At 36.2% G+C, this 11,987-nt stretch overlaps 1 protein-coding gene across 3 annotated transcripts; it reads right to left on the bottom strand.

Annotated features, from left to right (window-relative positions):
• Window positions 1-219: 219 nt before the first annotated feature.
• On the bottom strand, window positions 220-9,900 carry LOC106752762 (protein LIKE COV 2). Of its 3 annotated transcripts, none has more exons than XM_014634519.2 (8): window positions 9,459-9,900; window positions 9,184-9,320; window positions 8,110-8,162; window positions 7,907-8,016; window positions 7,247-7,414; window positions 6,320-6,417; window positions 908-1,034; window positions 220-624 (listed from the first exon to the last, which is right to left on the bottom strand). In XM_014634519.2, the coding sequence occupies exons 2-8, from the start codon at window positions 9,301-9,303 to the stop codon at window positions 524-526; spliced, it is 777 nt and encodes a 258-aa protein (XP_014490005.1). In that variant the 5' UTR covers window positions 9,304-9,320; window positions 9,459-9,900; the 3' UTR covers window positions 220-523. The 3 variants fall into 3 exon arrangements, with proteins under 3 accessions (XP_014490005.1, XP_022632943.1, XP_022632942.1); XM_022777222.1 differs by having other exon boundaries at window positions 9,513-9,900; XM_022777221.1 differs by having other exon boundaries at window positions 9,184-9,506.
• Window positions 9,901-11,987: the final 2,087 nt, after the last annotated feature.

Raw genomic sequence — 11,987 nt, 5'->3', positions numbered from 1 at the left:
ATCAAGTTTGTATTTGCCTTTGATAAATATCAATGCAAAACTAATTACTTTACACCTTTATCATAATCAATAAAGTATATTCTAAACAATAATATTTTTAATACCATGATGAATTGACGGTCTGTTTTTGTTATATTTAAAACATGTCTCTTGGTAAAGTGAATAATTAATAACACTTCGCGTGGCTTGTCAGACAAACAGAAGTATAAAAGTAGCAGGTATAAAATTTCCATCCATTACATATAGACAGAGATCCTATCTAATGTTAAGAATACGCAGACTTTCGAGCATATATTAATACTTTGGAGTTAATATGTGTCAGCCTGAAGTTGGGGGATAACTGGTAGAGCAAAAAAAGCGATGTGATTACAAGCTTACAACTACAGTTCTACAAGTTATCTTGCTCAGCTTGGAACAGACAATAATTAACAAAATATTAAACAACAAATTTCGTATATTAAAATAAATGGAGGTTCAGACTGATAATTTCCATCACCCACATGGTTTCAACAGATTTAATCCTTTATCCAATTCTATTTAAAGATATTCTTTCATTCGGTCGAGTAGCCCTTTCAACCGGAGTTATCAACTGCGGCATGGTCATTCCCCCGGAAACAATGATTTCTGCATCAGCAACAACGCAAACATTACACCATTGAATTACAAAGATACAAATGATACAAGAATCTCAACGTGCAGAAAATATCAAATGACAAAGTTCTAGTTCGCTTTCAGTGAGGTAAAAAGAACATCATGTACCAACAATATCTCTCCATCTACATTGTCGAATAAGAATAATATATCACATATCACATACCAACAATATCTCAATAACATTGTTGAATACGAATACTATAACCTATGTAAACACTGTACTTGACAATAAACAATCGGAAAGAGAATCTACCTATGCCTTCTCGAATAGAAAGATTTGGTCTTATAATATCTTTGGAGTTAACCAGAAATATATCGCCAATATACAGATGGTTCGTAGGGACAAAAACGCTACAAAGCTCTTCATCTTCATTATCTTTCTGCGATGGAGAAAAAAAGGATATAATCAGCGGTTAAATATATCAAACAAAACAAAACAGTGAAAATAGTAGTTGCTCAGAAAATAACACAGTTCATCGGAGGATGCCCAATATATAATGAGATTATTATTGTAAGAATCTTTGAAATATAGTAACGTTGAATATTAGGATTAACTAGATTAATTCTATATTTATGTTATTAACCTAAAATTGGGTAAATCGATATTCGGGAATAAATATTTTGTAATTATGCTTTCTCTCCTATAAATTTAATAGTTCCACTGCGAGCGAAATTCATCTTATGCTTACTTGTTTCTCTATGCTTCAACATGGTATATATAAAGCCTGACAAGAGGCTAATTTTGGAATATCCCGATGAACCCAATTTTCATCGGACTCTAAATTTTTTCTCATCACTTTTCCTGAAACATTATTCCAACGCCACTATTATGATACAAAGACCATTATTAGCACCATCTCCTCAAGAATGGCCGGTCTGATAGCTATGGGAGGTTGCACGCACCTCCTCTCTCTCTCTCTCTCTCTCTCTCTCTCTCTCTACATGCTTCTCCCACGTGCTGCCCATATCTGCCACACATAGTGGCGCTCCCGGCATTTGTTCCTGACACTATCAACAGAGCTTCCTTGACCTGGATTCAGTCTTGTTTGGTGTCTGGACAGCTCTTTTCCATGTTTTACCACTTTTTTGTATTGCTTTTGGTACCTCTGGCACTGCAGAGTATGACACTTCGATTTTTACCAGCCACATCAGTGCCCCGCTCTTGTCTGTTATTGGATCAAAAGAACTACACCTCTTGGGCTTCTCACATTGAACTTTGGCTTGTTGGACAGTGTTATGAGCCGCATCTCACTGAAACAAAATATGACTTTTCCCACACCAAAGCTTCCTCAGTAGAAGAAAGTTGACACTTAGTTGTGTTGCATCACTTGAGTCACCATTCACCCATCTCTTTGCTATGTATCTCGCACTCAAAACCTACAAAGCTGTTTAGACATAGGTCAAATAACCTTTTACAAACACTTCTTGGTGGCTTTATCAGGTTCGTGAAGATTTCATGACCATCCTTAAAGCCTATGTCATCTTATGAACAAGGTATTTAACCTTTTTATGTGACTTCAACGAGTTGCTTTCCCCTGCTACCACTGTTATAGAGCTTCAAAATGGCCAAAAGTTTTTCATGTCCCTGAACTAGTACACAGTCTACCCAGAGTATTCTCATGTCTATGATCTAATCTTGGGTAGCCCACAAAAGCAACATGAACAACATCTAGGAATTTCTCTTTTGTGTTCCTACCAAACTCCTTTGAGTCATTGCCTCTTCCTTGTTTCAGTTGGCTCTTCTACTTATATCTCGTAACAGCAAAACTTTGTCATGTAAGGACAACAAAGGAAGTTGTTTGTGAAAACATTATCACAGGTCGAGACACGGTTGATAATTGGTTGGACTTGCATGGTCAATCTCCTTGCACTGCATAGGTTGCTTCAAGTTCTGCCTCTGCTTTAGCTTCTGTTTATTTATTGCCTTTGAATCACATCTCCTCACGTTCCTATGACAACTTCCTAAACTGGTATGAAGATCACCAAGCCTCAAGCCCCACTGTTGTTGTTGCACACAATGGTAATTCCTTTGTTGGCATTTCTCACTTTTTATGTCCTTGATGATGAGAGATCACCAATCATATCGCTAGTAATAAATCCCTTTCTTCTTCTTTCTACTTCTAATATTTTACCTTCTATCACTTGTTAGGAATCCAGAATTTAAAAGAGAAAGAAGAGTAATATTCTTTATTTTATAAACTGAAAAGAACACAAAAATAAGAGAGCACTCTCTCCTCCAAGGTTTCCCCTTCATAAAGAGCTAAAGCTCAATCTACAAAATTATCCAAAAAGTGCCCTCCATACCAGGACCCCCCCAACTATATAAAGGAAATCACACTCACCATAACAACCTAACTCACAACTACTTCTTAATATGTTTCCTCCTATCATACACATTATATCCTATCATTACACGCTGCTACAAAACAACCTTGTCCTCAAGGTTGGAACAGTGAAGCTTGATCCCATGACAATGTGATATTGTCGTATCATCGAGAGGGAACCCACTGGTTACTACCTGCAATTTTAGATTTGGAGGCTTGGGTGGTGGTCAATATGAGAGTAGTTTTTGTATACTAGATTCTGAACCCAATAATATGGAATCCCAAAATTCCAATGTCATTGATGTTCCAATCATTATCACATCTAAGTTCAACAATGAATTCTTATTCATATTATGTAAATCTGATTTTGGGAAAAATTGTTACTTGGCTGCATCGCCACCTTCAACTCTCTTTATTGTTGCATTCCCTTCCTACTCCATCATACTCTATTTTTCTATTACAAATCTCTCTTCTGTTTTGGTTTTTTCTTCTCTATAGAGGGTGTGATTCTTCATTGTTGGCCTTTCCCCCACAATTAGAGCACTTTGCAAATCTCTAATCAAGTCCTTTAGATCTTGTTGTGGCAACCGATTGTGAATGTTAGATTGCAGCCCTACAAAATTAAAATCCTTGCAATTGATCTTCTGGTGTTTTATTTTCTTGTGACACCAATATCTTGAATTCTTGGATGAATTTTTCCCCACTACCAGTCCATGTTATTGTTGCCAAACTCTCAAGTAAAGCTCTCCTTGCATTCCCCCAGCCGTTGGCGCCAAGAAATCAAACCCACCCTCCTCAAGAATGCCAATATCTTTATAGATATAAAGAATATCCATGTCCCTTAAACCATCATGTTGAATATTATTACTAGGCAGCACATCAGGAACATAACAAAATTCACCCCTATTGTTCTTTCCCACTTCAAATTCTTGAATGTAATCTTCCACCCTTTCTTGTTGTTTAATTGTTGCCCATTTTCTAACAATGGCATTCTATTTTCTACCCCATACTTTTTAAAAATGGCATTGCATTCTCTGCCCCTGCAACTCCTACAGAGGGCTTTAGAAAGATCTTCCCAAGAAAGGTTCTTGGATTTTTGTTGCCAGGTCTTGAACCCTTGGACTACACTTTCTTCCATGTTATTGACGGTTGGGTATACCTTTGTTGATCCTTTGATGTTCTGAACTTCAAAAACATTTGTTGCCCTTGTTGTTTGACCTTGGGTGCCATTCCCTTCAAATATGGACAACTCGACTCCTTCAACCCACAAGAAAAATGGTTCTTCCTCACCCTTCCTAGTTCCATTATTGTCAATGGTATCCTCTTCTCTTTTCTCCTCCCAATTGATTGAATTTTCTCCTCCATCTAAGGGTTTCTTTGCTTTCTTGATGCCTTTCAGACTCTTTTTCTTAGCATCCATACCCATCTTTACCACTTTCTTTCCTATCACGATGTATTGAAAAACCTGCTCACTCCTTCCTTTTCTTGCTCTGTAATCTCACTTCCTTTTGAGTCCCTTTTGTGATTCTTGGATTCCCGCATCATTTCTTTCATTTCTTGTATATTTCCTCTCCATTTTGCTATCACCCTTTTCTGTTCACTAGCCCACCTCTCCATAGTATTGACTCTTCCTTCCATGCTTCCACCACTTCTAGACCCGGCAAGTCAGACAGATTTGTTAGGAATCCAAAATTGAAAAGAGAAAGAAGAGTAATATTCTTTATTATATAAACTGAAAAGAACACAAAAATAGGAGAGCACTCTCTCCTCCAAGGGTTTCCCCTTCACAAAGAGCTAACGCTCAATCTACAAAATTATCCAAAAAGTGCCCTCCATACCATGACCCCCAACTATATAAATGAAACCTCACTCACCCTAACAACCTAACTCACAACTACTTCTTAATATGTTTCCTCTTATCATACACATTATATCCTATCATCACCACAGCAAATGGTTCTCAAACACAGCCATGAGGTGTTAATATCATCCTTTATCTTCCTTCTCTTTCTATTCATGATGTCCCTTTATGTCCCTGTAGCTTCCCTTAACTTATTGTCCATAAGTCAACTTACACAATCTCTTGATTATCATTTCTTTTATTAAAGATTGTGTTTTCTTGCGAGATTGAAGAATAAATATTCGATTGGCTTTGAATGTTAATCTCACGGCCTCTATCAACACAATAGGTCTTCTCTTGTTAGATTGGCAACAACATCCCCATTTCTAGTTTTTGCTCAATTAAGACATCCAAACTTGATAGGTTGAAACAGTTAACCCCTAATCTTTTCAAGTTAGACTCTTTGTTAACCCCTGATCTTTCAAAGTAAGACTCTTTGCCTTATGAGGCTAGCCAATTATATAAGCACATTTAAAGTTATTTTTCTTGTCACACTGTTAGTCAAGTTTCATCCCCTTTTGTTTTAGTTTTATTCAGATCTTTGGGGTTCGAGTTGTATTTCCTCTACATTAGCATCAAGATATTTTGTTACTTATATAGACCATATTTCCTGTGATATGTGGTTATATTTAAAGAAAGATCATTCAAAATTATCTTCTAATTTTGAATCTTTTTTAAATGAAATCAACAATTAATTTGGTGTCCATATTCACACTTTACAAAGGGATAAAGCTTGTAAGTATTTGTCTACTCAGTTTCAGACCTTTATGGGCTCATGGTATGTTGTATAAAATAAAACATTGTGGTCTAGAATCATCCTATGCTCACTTGTCTCTCTCTTTGTCTCTCTCTCAACAATGATGAAGCTATTTTCATATGAACATGAGGCAAATATAAAATGACAAACACAAACCCATAATTTGACAATAAATTAACACTTAAAAGAATGGTAATAAAAGCATTACTAACCAGGGATGTACTAAATAAACTCGAAGCAAAACTTGTTAGGCTTAAGTTGCTGCTTCAAATCTCAAAAGACTCATATAAATGCATGTGGTGTTGTGTGTTTATCTTCGCCAGAAAAAGTATGGGTATCAAATATTAAAATAGAACCATGTTTTACAGAAGTATATTCCCCTTTCTTTAAAAGTTATTTTAATGATTATTCAATCTAATGAAGGTAAATTCCCGTTATTCATGTTAAAATGGACCATGTCATAATACATGTACAAATATGTATGGTATGTGCATTCCAATTTTCAATAATATAGATATATTACTTTCCCAAAAGTCCATCCATTTCCCAAAAGTCCATCCAAGCATTATAAATAAATTGATGAAGTTTATGTGCTATAAAAATAAAAAAGGGAACCATCACATACATTTAATCAAAATAAGTAAAAGTAGGTTCGTAAACAAATTTGTAGACAATTCAACGCACCTGTAGAGTAACAGTTGATGTAATAAAGCCAAAGGCATATTCACCAACACGTGGATGACGGATAATGGCTACCTCTTTAAAGGCAGTGGTATTTTGATCTGAAAAGAATATTTACACAAAAAAAATCACGACAAATGGTTGCATCCTTGTCTCCAATATCAGAAAATGGTCAATCTATAGATGAATAGCCTACAAATAAGCAATGTAGGATAGCTACAACCAACTGATTGGCAAGACACTTGGGCTTAAAATCAAAGGTTGAGAGGTAAAACGATAAGGAAAAACAATTTGAAGTGTGCCTTCAATCTATAATTGAATAGCCTACAATATGAGTAACTTGACAAAGCTAATAACTAAATTCAATATATGTACTTAACTTAGATCAGTGAATTTGTATCAACTTTAATATCAAACTACATTTTTTGCACAATCATCATCTCCAATACACCTTCCTTAATACATTACTAGTAAAAATTCCCTACCAGTACAACACACACATACCACATCACCATTACCACAACAATTACCATTCCATCATCATATTCAGATTGCTCAAGAGAAATTTTATTTAGTTTGAAATAATTTTGCATGAAATAGGTAATTTTAAAACTGACCAAGCAGTTTGTGACATAACCATATGTGAGTGAGCGGGGATGAAAAACAAATTCCATTTAAACTGACAAGTCAATTTGGGCACCTTTCTTCATACATACAACAACATGCACAAAAACAATGGTAAGAACCAAAAAACAAGAATATTGCGCATTTTGTCATAAAAGATACTAACAAAGAAGTTATTCTTCCTAATTGTAATATCACCAGCTACCCAGTCTACGTGTTGCATACTGCTAATCTATGTGAATTAAGACCACTACAACTCTTTTTTGGCTAAATTCTGACTTACCTACGCAGTTATGAATAGCATACCTGGAGATATTGCAGCGCTAATCTGCTTGGATGCAGAGTATATATGCCTAACAAGGGGCATTCGCTTAATGAACCATTCTCCAATCCAGAAAACAGTAGCTCCCATCCATGATGAAACAAAAACACCAATAAGAAATACAAAAGCTAATGATGTAATGAAACCAAGTCCTGCACCAGAACCAAAAAGCCATCACATTTTAGACATCACACTGTAAACAAAAAGTAAGGTCAAGTACCAAGAATTCAGATCATCAAGTGGAGATATTAAAAAAGAAAGGAAAAAATGTAAAAGTCTGCAACACCATTTTATTTGTGCGTGCACGTTGAAGGAAGATAAATTTATCAAAGAAAACCATAAAGAATCAAGATTGAGGAAAATAACAAATCCACTCAACAACCAGATCATAATTCAAATGAGTTGTTCCAGATTAGCCACTAAACTCTCAAAAGAAACAATGATGTCTTCCTTCTCAATTGGTAGAATTATAGATTCTCTTTCAATTGTTTAGTTTTATGCACTACATTTGTGTACTCCGTTTCTGTGTTCCAGATATAAAGCATCTAAAAAAAAAAAAAAAAATCCCTCTCATTCTAAACATCTAAGGAGAGAAAATATAATTTTCAAAGACATGTTAATTGACGAGAAAATAAATTACTGACCAAATATATCAATGCCAAGCCTGGAGTATATTGGACTAAAGAAACCATCAATAAACTGAATAAACCACCATGTAACAAAGAAGGTAACAGCAACTGGAAAAAGAACTACACTGCAGATTCAAAAACCAAATGAATGAATAAGAATATCAAAACACCAACAATAATGATAAAGATCAATCATCTAAATTAGTAGTTGCGTCTACCATCCAGTCATAAATTTCTTTGAGACCCAACTCTGGAGAACAAAGCAGCAAGCCTGAAACAAGTGCACAGAATGCGCCAATAGTAAGACAGAAATCAATTTTCTCTTTAAAAAATATGAAACGTCATAATCTATATATCACAACAAATAGATGCATATCAGATAATCATTAAGCTCTTGCAAACTTCATCTTCAACATTCAGAACTCCTTATCACAAAAACACAAGATGATCTTTTATGTTTGCAGCTAGGCTCACTAAATCAGTCTAGAATTCCAACATCCAGAAGTCGTATGCCTTTCTCATGAAGCATTTATAATGCAGGACAACAGGGAAGTGCAGTTCAATTATTAGGATAACGTCTTAATTTTTAATGACTTTTTCGTATTTTTAGACTTTTTTATGGATCATTACAAGAATTTCATTTTGATATTACACGTAAGGACATTTTAGGACAACAAACCAAGGACCAAATCTCGGTGACACCTACCACATTTCGAACTTTACTGAGAACATAGTCACTGTATTGGTCTCACTCAAATTTGTAAAATAACAATCTCACAAGAAGAAATTCAACCCAAAATAAAAACTATTCAGCTTATAAAAGGATATTTTGAGAAATGGAGTTATCCCCCGTTAATTAGGATCAGCAACTCCTACTTCACACTCTTGGAAATTGATCAAAGCTGACATTCAACTATTCGTGTCTTCACACAAAGCCACTGGCTTATTCTTACACATAAAACCCATCTTAAACAAAATCCATTGCTAGTCAAATCCTACAAATACAGATCCCTCGTGTAGGTAACGAGATTGATCACAATACCTAAGATTACGGGCTTAAACGTCTTTCTATATATCATTCTAATTATTCTCTACCATCATAGCCGTAAAAATAGGTTTCTTTCCGAATTCAAGAGACGAGGCTCTCAGTTGACTCGTCCGTTGAAATCCACCAAATAAATTTAAAAGAAAAAAAAATGCCAACGAGAAGCAAGATCCAACAACCTTGCCTAATATAAAGGTAAAAAAACGGTATAGGAAAATTTAAAAAAAAAAAAAAAAAAGAAATGAACCCTGCGAGTGGAGGAGTTGGGGGAGCTTGGTGGAGACTTGGCTGGGTCTTCGGGATCATCGCGAGATGCATTATCCCCTTGACTGAGAGGAATTGACGTTGATTCTTTTTCTTCCGCCATCTTCGTCACTCTTCACACTTTCAGATTGTAACGCCAATGATAACAATAATTATAAAAATTCGGGAGATAAAATAAAACGGAATTAAAGATAATTGAAATGGCTTGGCGAATTATTATTGTGTTCTTGTCTTGGATACTAAGCAAGCAACACTCACTTCCTCTTCTCTTCCCTTCCCTTCATCTGATAATTGAAAAGTCTCGTTACCTACCAGACTGAAAAGAAATTCGGTGTTACAGATGACGTGGCTTTCGAGGACGTGTCCCTTCTCTTAAGAAATTAATTATCATTTTCCTTTTAATTTCATTTTCTTCATGCTTCAGGCAATAGTTAGGTTTTTCTTAAAACTAAAATAAAATTTTCACATTAAACGCATTCATCACCCTCTTCCTATCCAGAACTTCCAGTGACACTCTCGCACACTGGAATATCGCATCTACAGACGTTTTGTTTTGTATCGCATATTTTAGTAGTAGAAATTTCCCAACTATGGAGGCGTGTTTGGATTGTTGCGTTGTCGAGTTTCGGTGTAGAAAATAAATGCAAAAGAAAGCGAGGATCGAGAGTGGAAATGAATGACAAAAATAAATTATTGTAAGAACAGAACTTGTGTCATCCACCAAGAAGATATCTCAAAAGATGTTATTTAAAAGAGAAAAAAAAATAAAAATTTAAATTTATTTTAAGTCGATAATGCATAAATAAATAAATTGTTTAATTATATTATATATAAATACATTGAAATGGAACACTTGATATTTAATTTTATATTATTACTAGTTAATACTAAAAGGAACTGTAAAAGTTGATAAGTAACATTAATAATATAAGGTTTAATACCTATTTTGGTCCCTCCTTTGGGGGGATTTGTTCAAATTGGTCCCTCTATTTTTCAAAAGTTCACTTAAGTCCTTAATTTCGCAAAAAGTGTTCAATTTGGTCCTTTTGGGTGACGCCGTTAAGTTTCTTAACGGCACAGATGCCAGGTGGACAGTTTGTGAGTACGTGTAATGTTCTGCTTTGCTACATGTTTAAAAATAAAAAAAATTATGACGTGGAATATTGGAAATAGGTTTAAATTAGAAATTAAAATAAGGGTTAAATTAGAAATTGGAATTAGGGGTAAAAATTCGAATTAGGGTTAAATTAGTTTGGGGTAAAAATCTTGATTGTGATTGGGAAAAAGAGAAATTGAGAAATTGGCACCAAGGTTTCGTCGTCGTCCATGGTCTTCATCGTCGTCGTCCATCGTCTTCATCAGCGGTGTAGGAGTTGATTTCGTCGTCGTCCATCGTCTTCGCAAGGTTCGCAAGTTTCGTGGTGTGGTTCGCAAGGTTCGCAAGGTTCGTGGTTTTGTTACTTACTCATTTGAATATTAATTGTTTGTGGTGTGGATGATTAAAATATGATTATGTTTGTGTTATTGATGCTTAAAATATGATTGTGTTTGTCCTGTTCATGGTTAAAATAGCATTTCATTTTTGTCGTTTTCGTTGTTCAATGGGTCCCCTGTTGGGTGTTGAAATTGGTCCCCTGTTGTGTGTTGAAAGTGGTCCCTGTTTGTTGTTAATTTGGTCCCATGGGTCTTAATTTATGACAGTGGTCCCCCTTTTCATTTGCAGGATAGGGTTTGGGATGGGTGAAGAGAGGTTTAAGGTCGTGGTCCACCACGGTGGGACCTTAGTAAAGGACGTGTGTCCCTTTCAGTATATAGGTGGGCATATATCATGTTGGGACATTGACCCCGACACATGGAGTTATTTTGGAGTTGTTGCTTCAATGAAAGAAATGGGTTACATGGAAGTAGAAGAGTTAGTTTACAGCATTGATAATATTTTGCATGGCCTGTGTGACGACAGTGGAGCTATGAATATGATGCAAGTAGCTAGATGTTTGGGGGAAGTGCACTTATTTGTCGTGCATAAAGTTAGTGAACCAGAGGTTGTCGAAATTGAGAAGGAGAAAGAGAATGACATCCTTTACCTTTGCCAAGGGCCTGCAGAGAGTGGTGGGGGTAATGGGTCTGACGCAGTTGAGGTGGACAAAGTTGGTGCAGTTGATGTTGATGAAGTTGGTTCAGTTGAGGTCCATGAAGTGGGTGCAGTTGAGGTTGATGAAGCGGAGGTGGAGGTGGAGGCAGTGGAGGAAGTGGAGGAAGTGGAGGAAGTGGAGGTGGAAGGGGAGGCAGCGAAGGCAGTTGAGGTGGAGGTGGAGGCAGTGGAGGAAGTTGAGGTGGAGGTGGAGGCAGTGGGTGCAGTGGAGGCTGAGGAAATGGGTGCAGTGGACGTTGAGGAGGAAGTAGAAAACAGTTGTGAGGAGGAAGTTGAAGTGGATTCTTGGGTAGAAAACACTAGTGAGGTTAGTGGTGAAGATGACATGGTGGAAGATATTGGAAGGGGGTTGTCCGATGATGATTGGGAGTCAGAACAGTTGTTAACTCCAGAAGGTAGTGAAGGTAGTGGTAGTGAGGAGGATGACAATGCTACCAAACCAAGTGCATGTCCGTTTCCTAAATTTGGAAAGCAAAAGTCAATGGTAGACTACAAATGGGAAGTTGGGACAATTTTTAATGATAAAGAGGATTTTAAGGAAGCAATTAGAAACTATGCTGTTCATACTGGGAGGGATCTTAAGTTCGTAAAGAATGATAAGCGTAGGGTTCGGGTGAGATGCATGGGGGCTCAAA

The sequence above is a fragment of the Vigna radiata genome, unplaced genomic scaffold, assembly GCF_000741045.1.
Source record: "Vigna radiata var. radiata cultivar VC1973A unplaced genomic scaffold, Vradiata_ver6 scaffold_43, whole genome shotgun sequence".
Lineage (NCBI taxonomy): Eukaryota > Viridiplantae > Streptophyta > Magnoliopsida > Fabales > Fabaceae > Vigna > Vigna radiata.
Note: the sequence above shows the minus strand (reverse complement) of the source record. Positions and strands in the feature narration are given on the sequence as shown.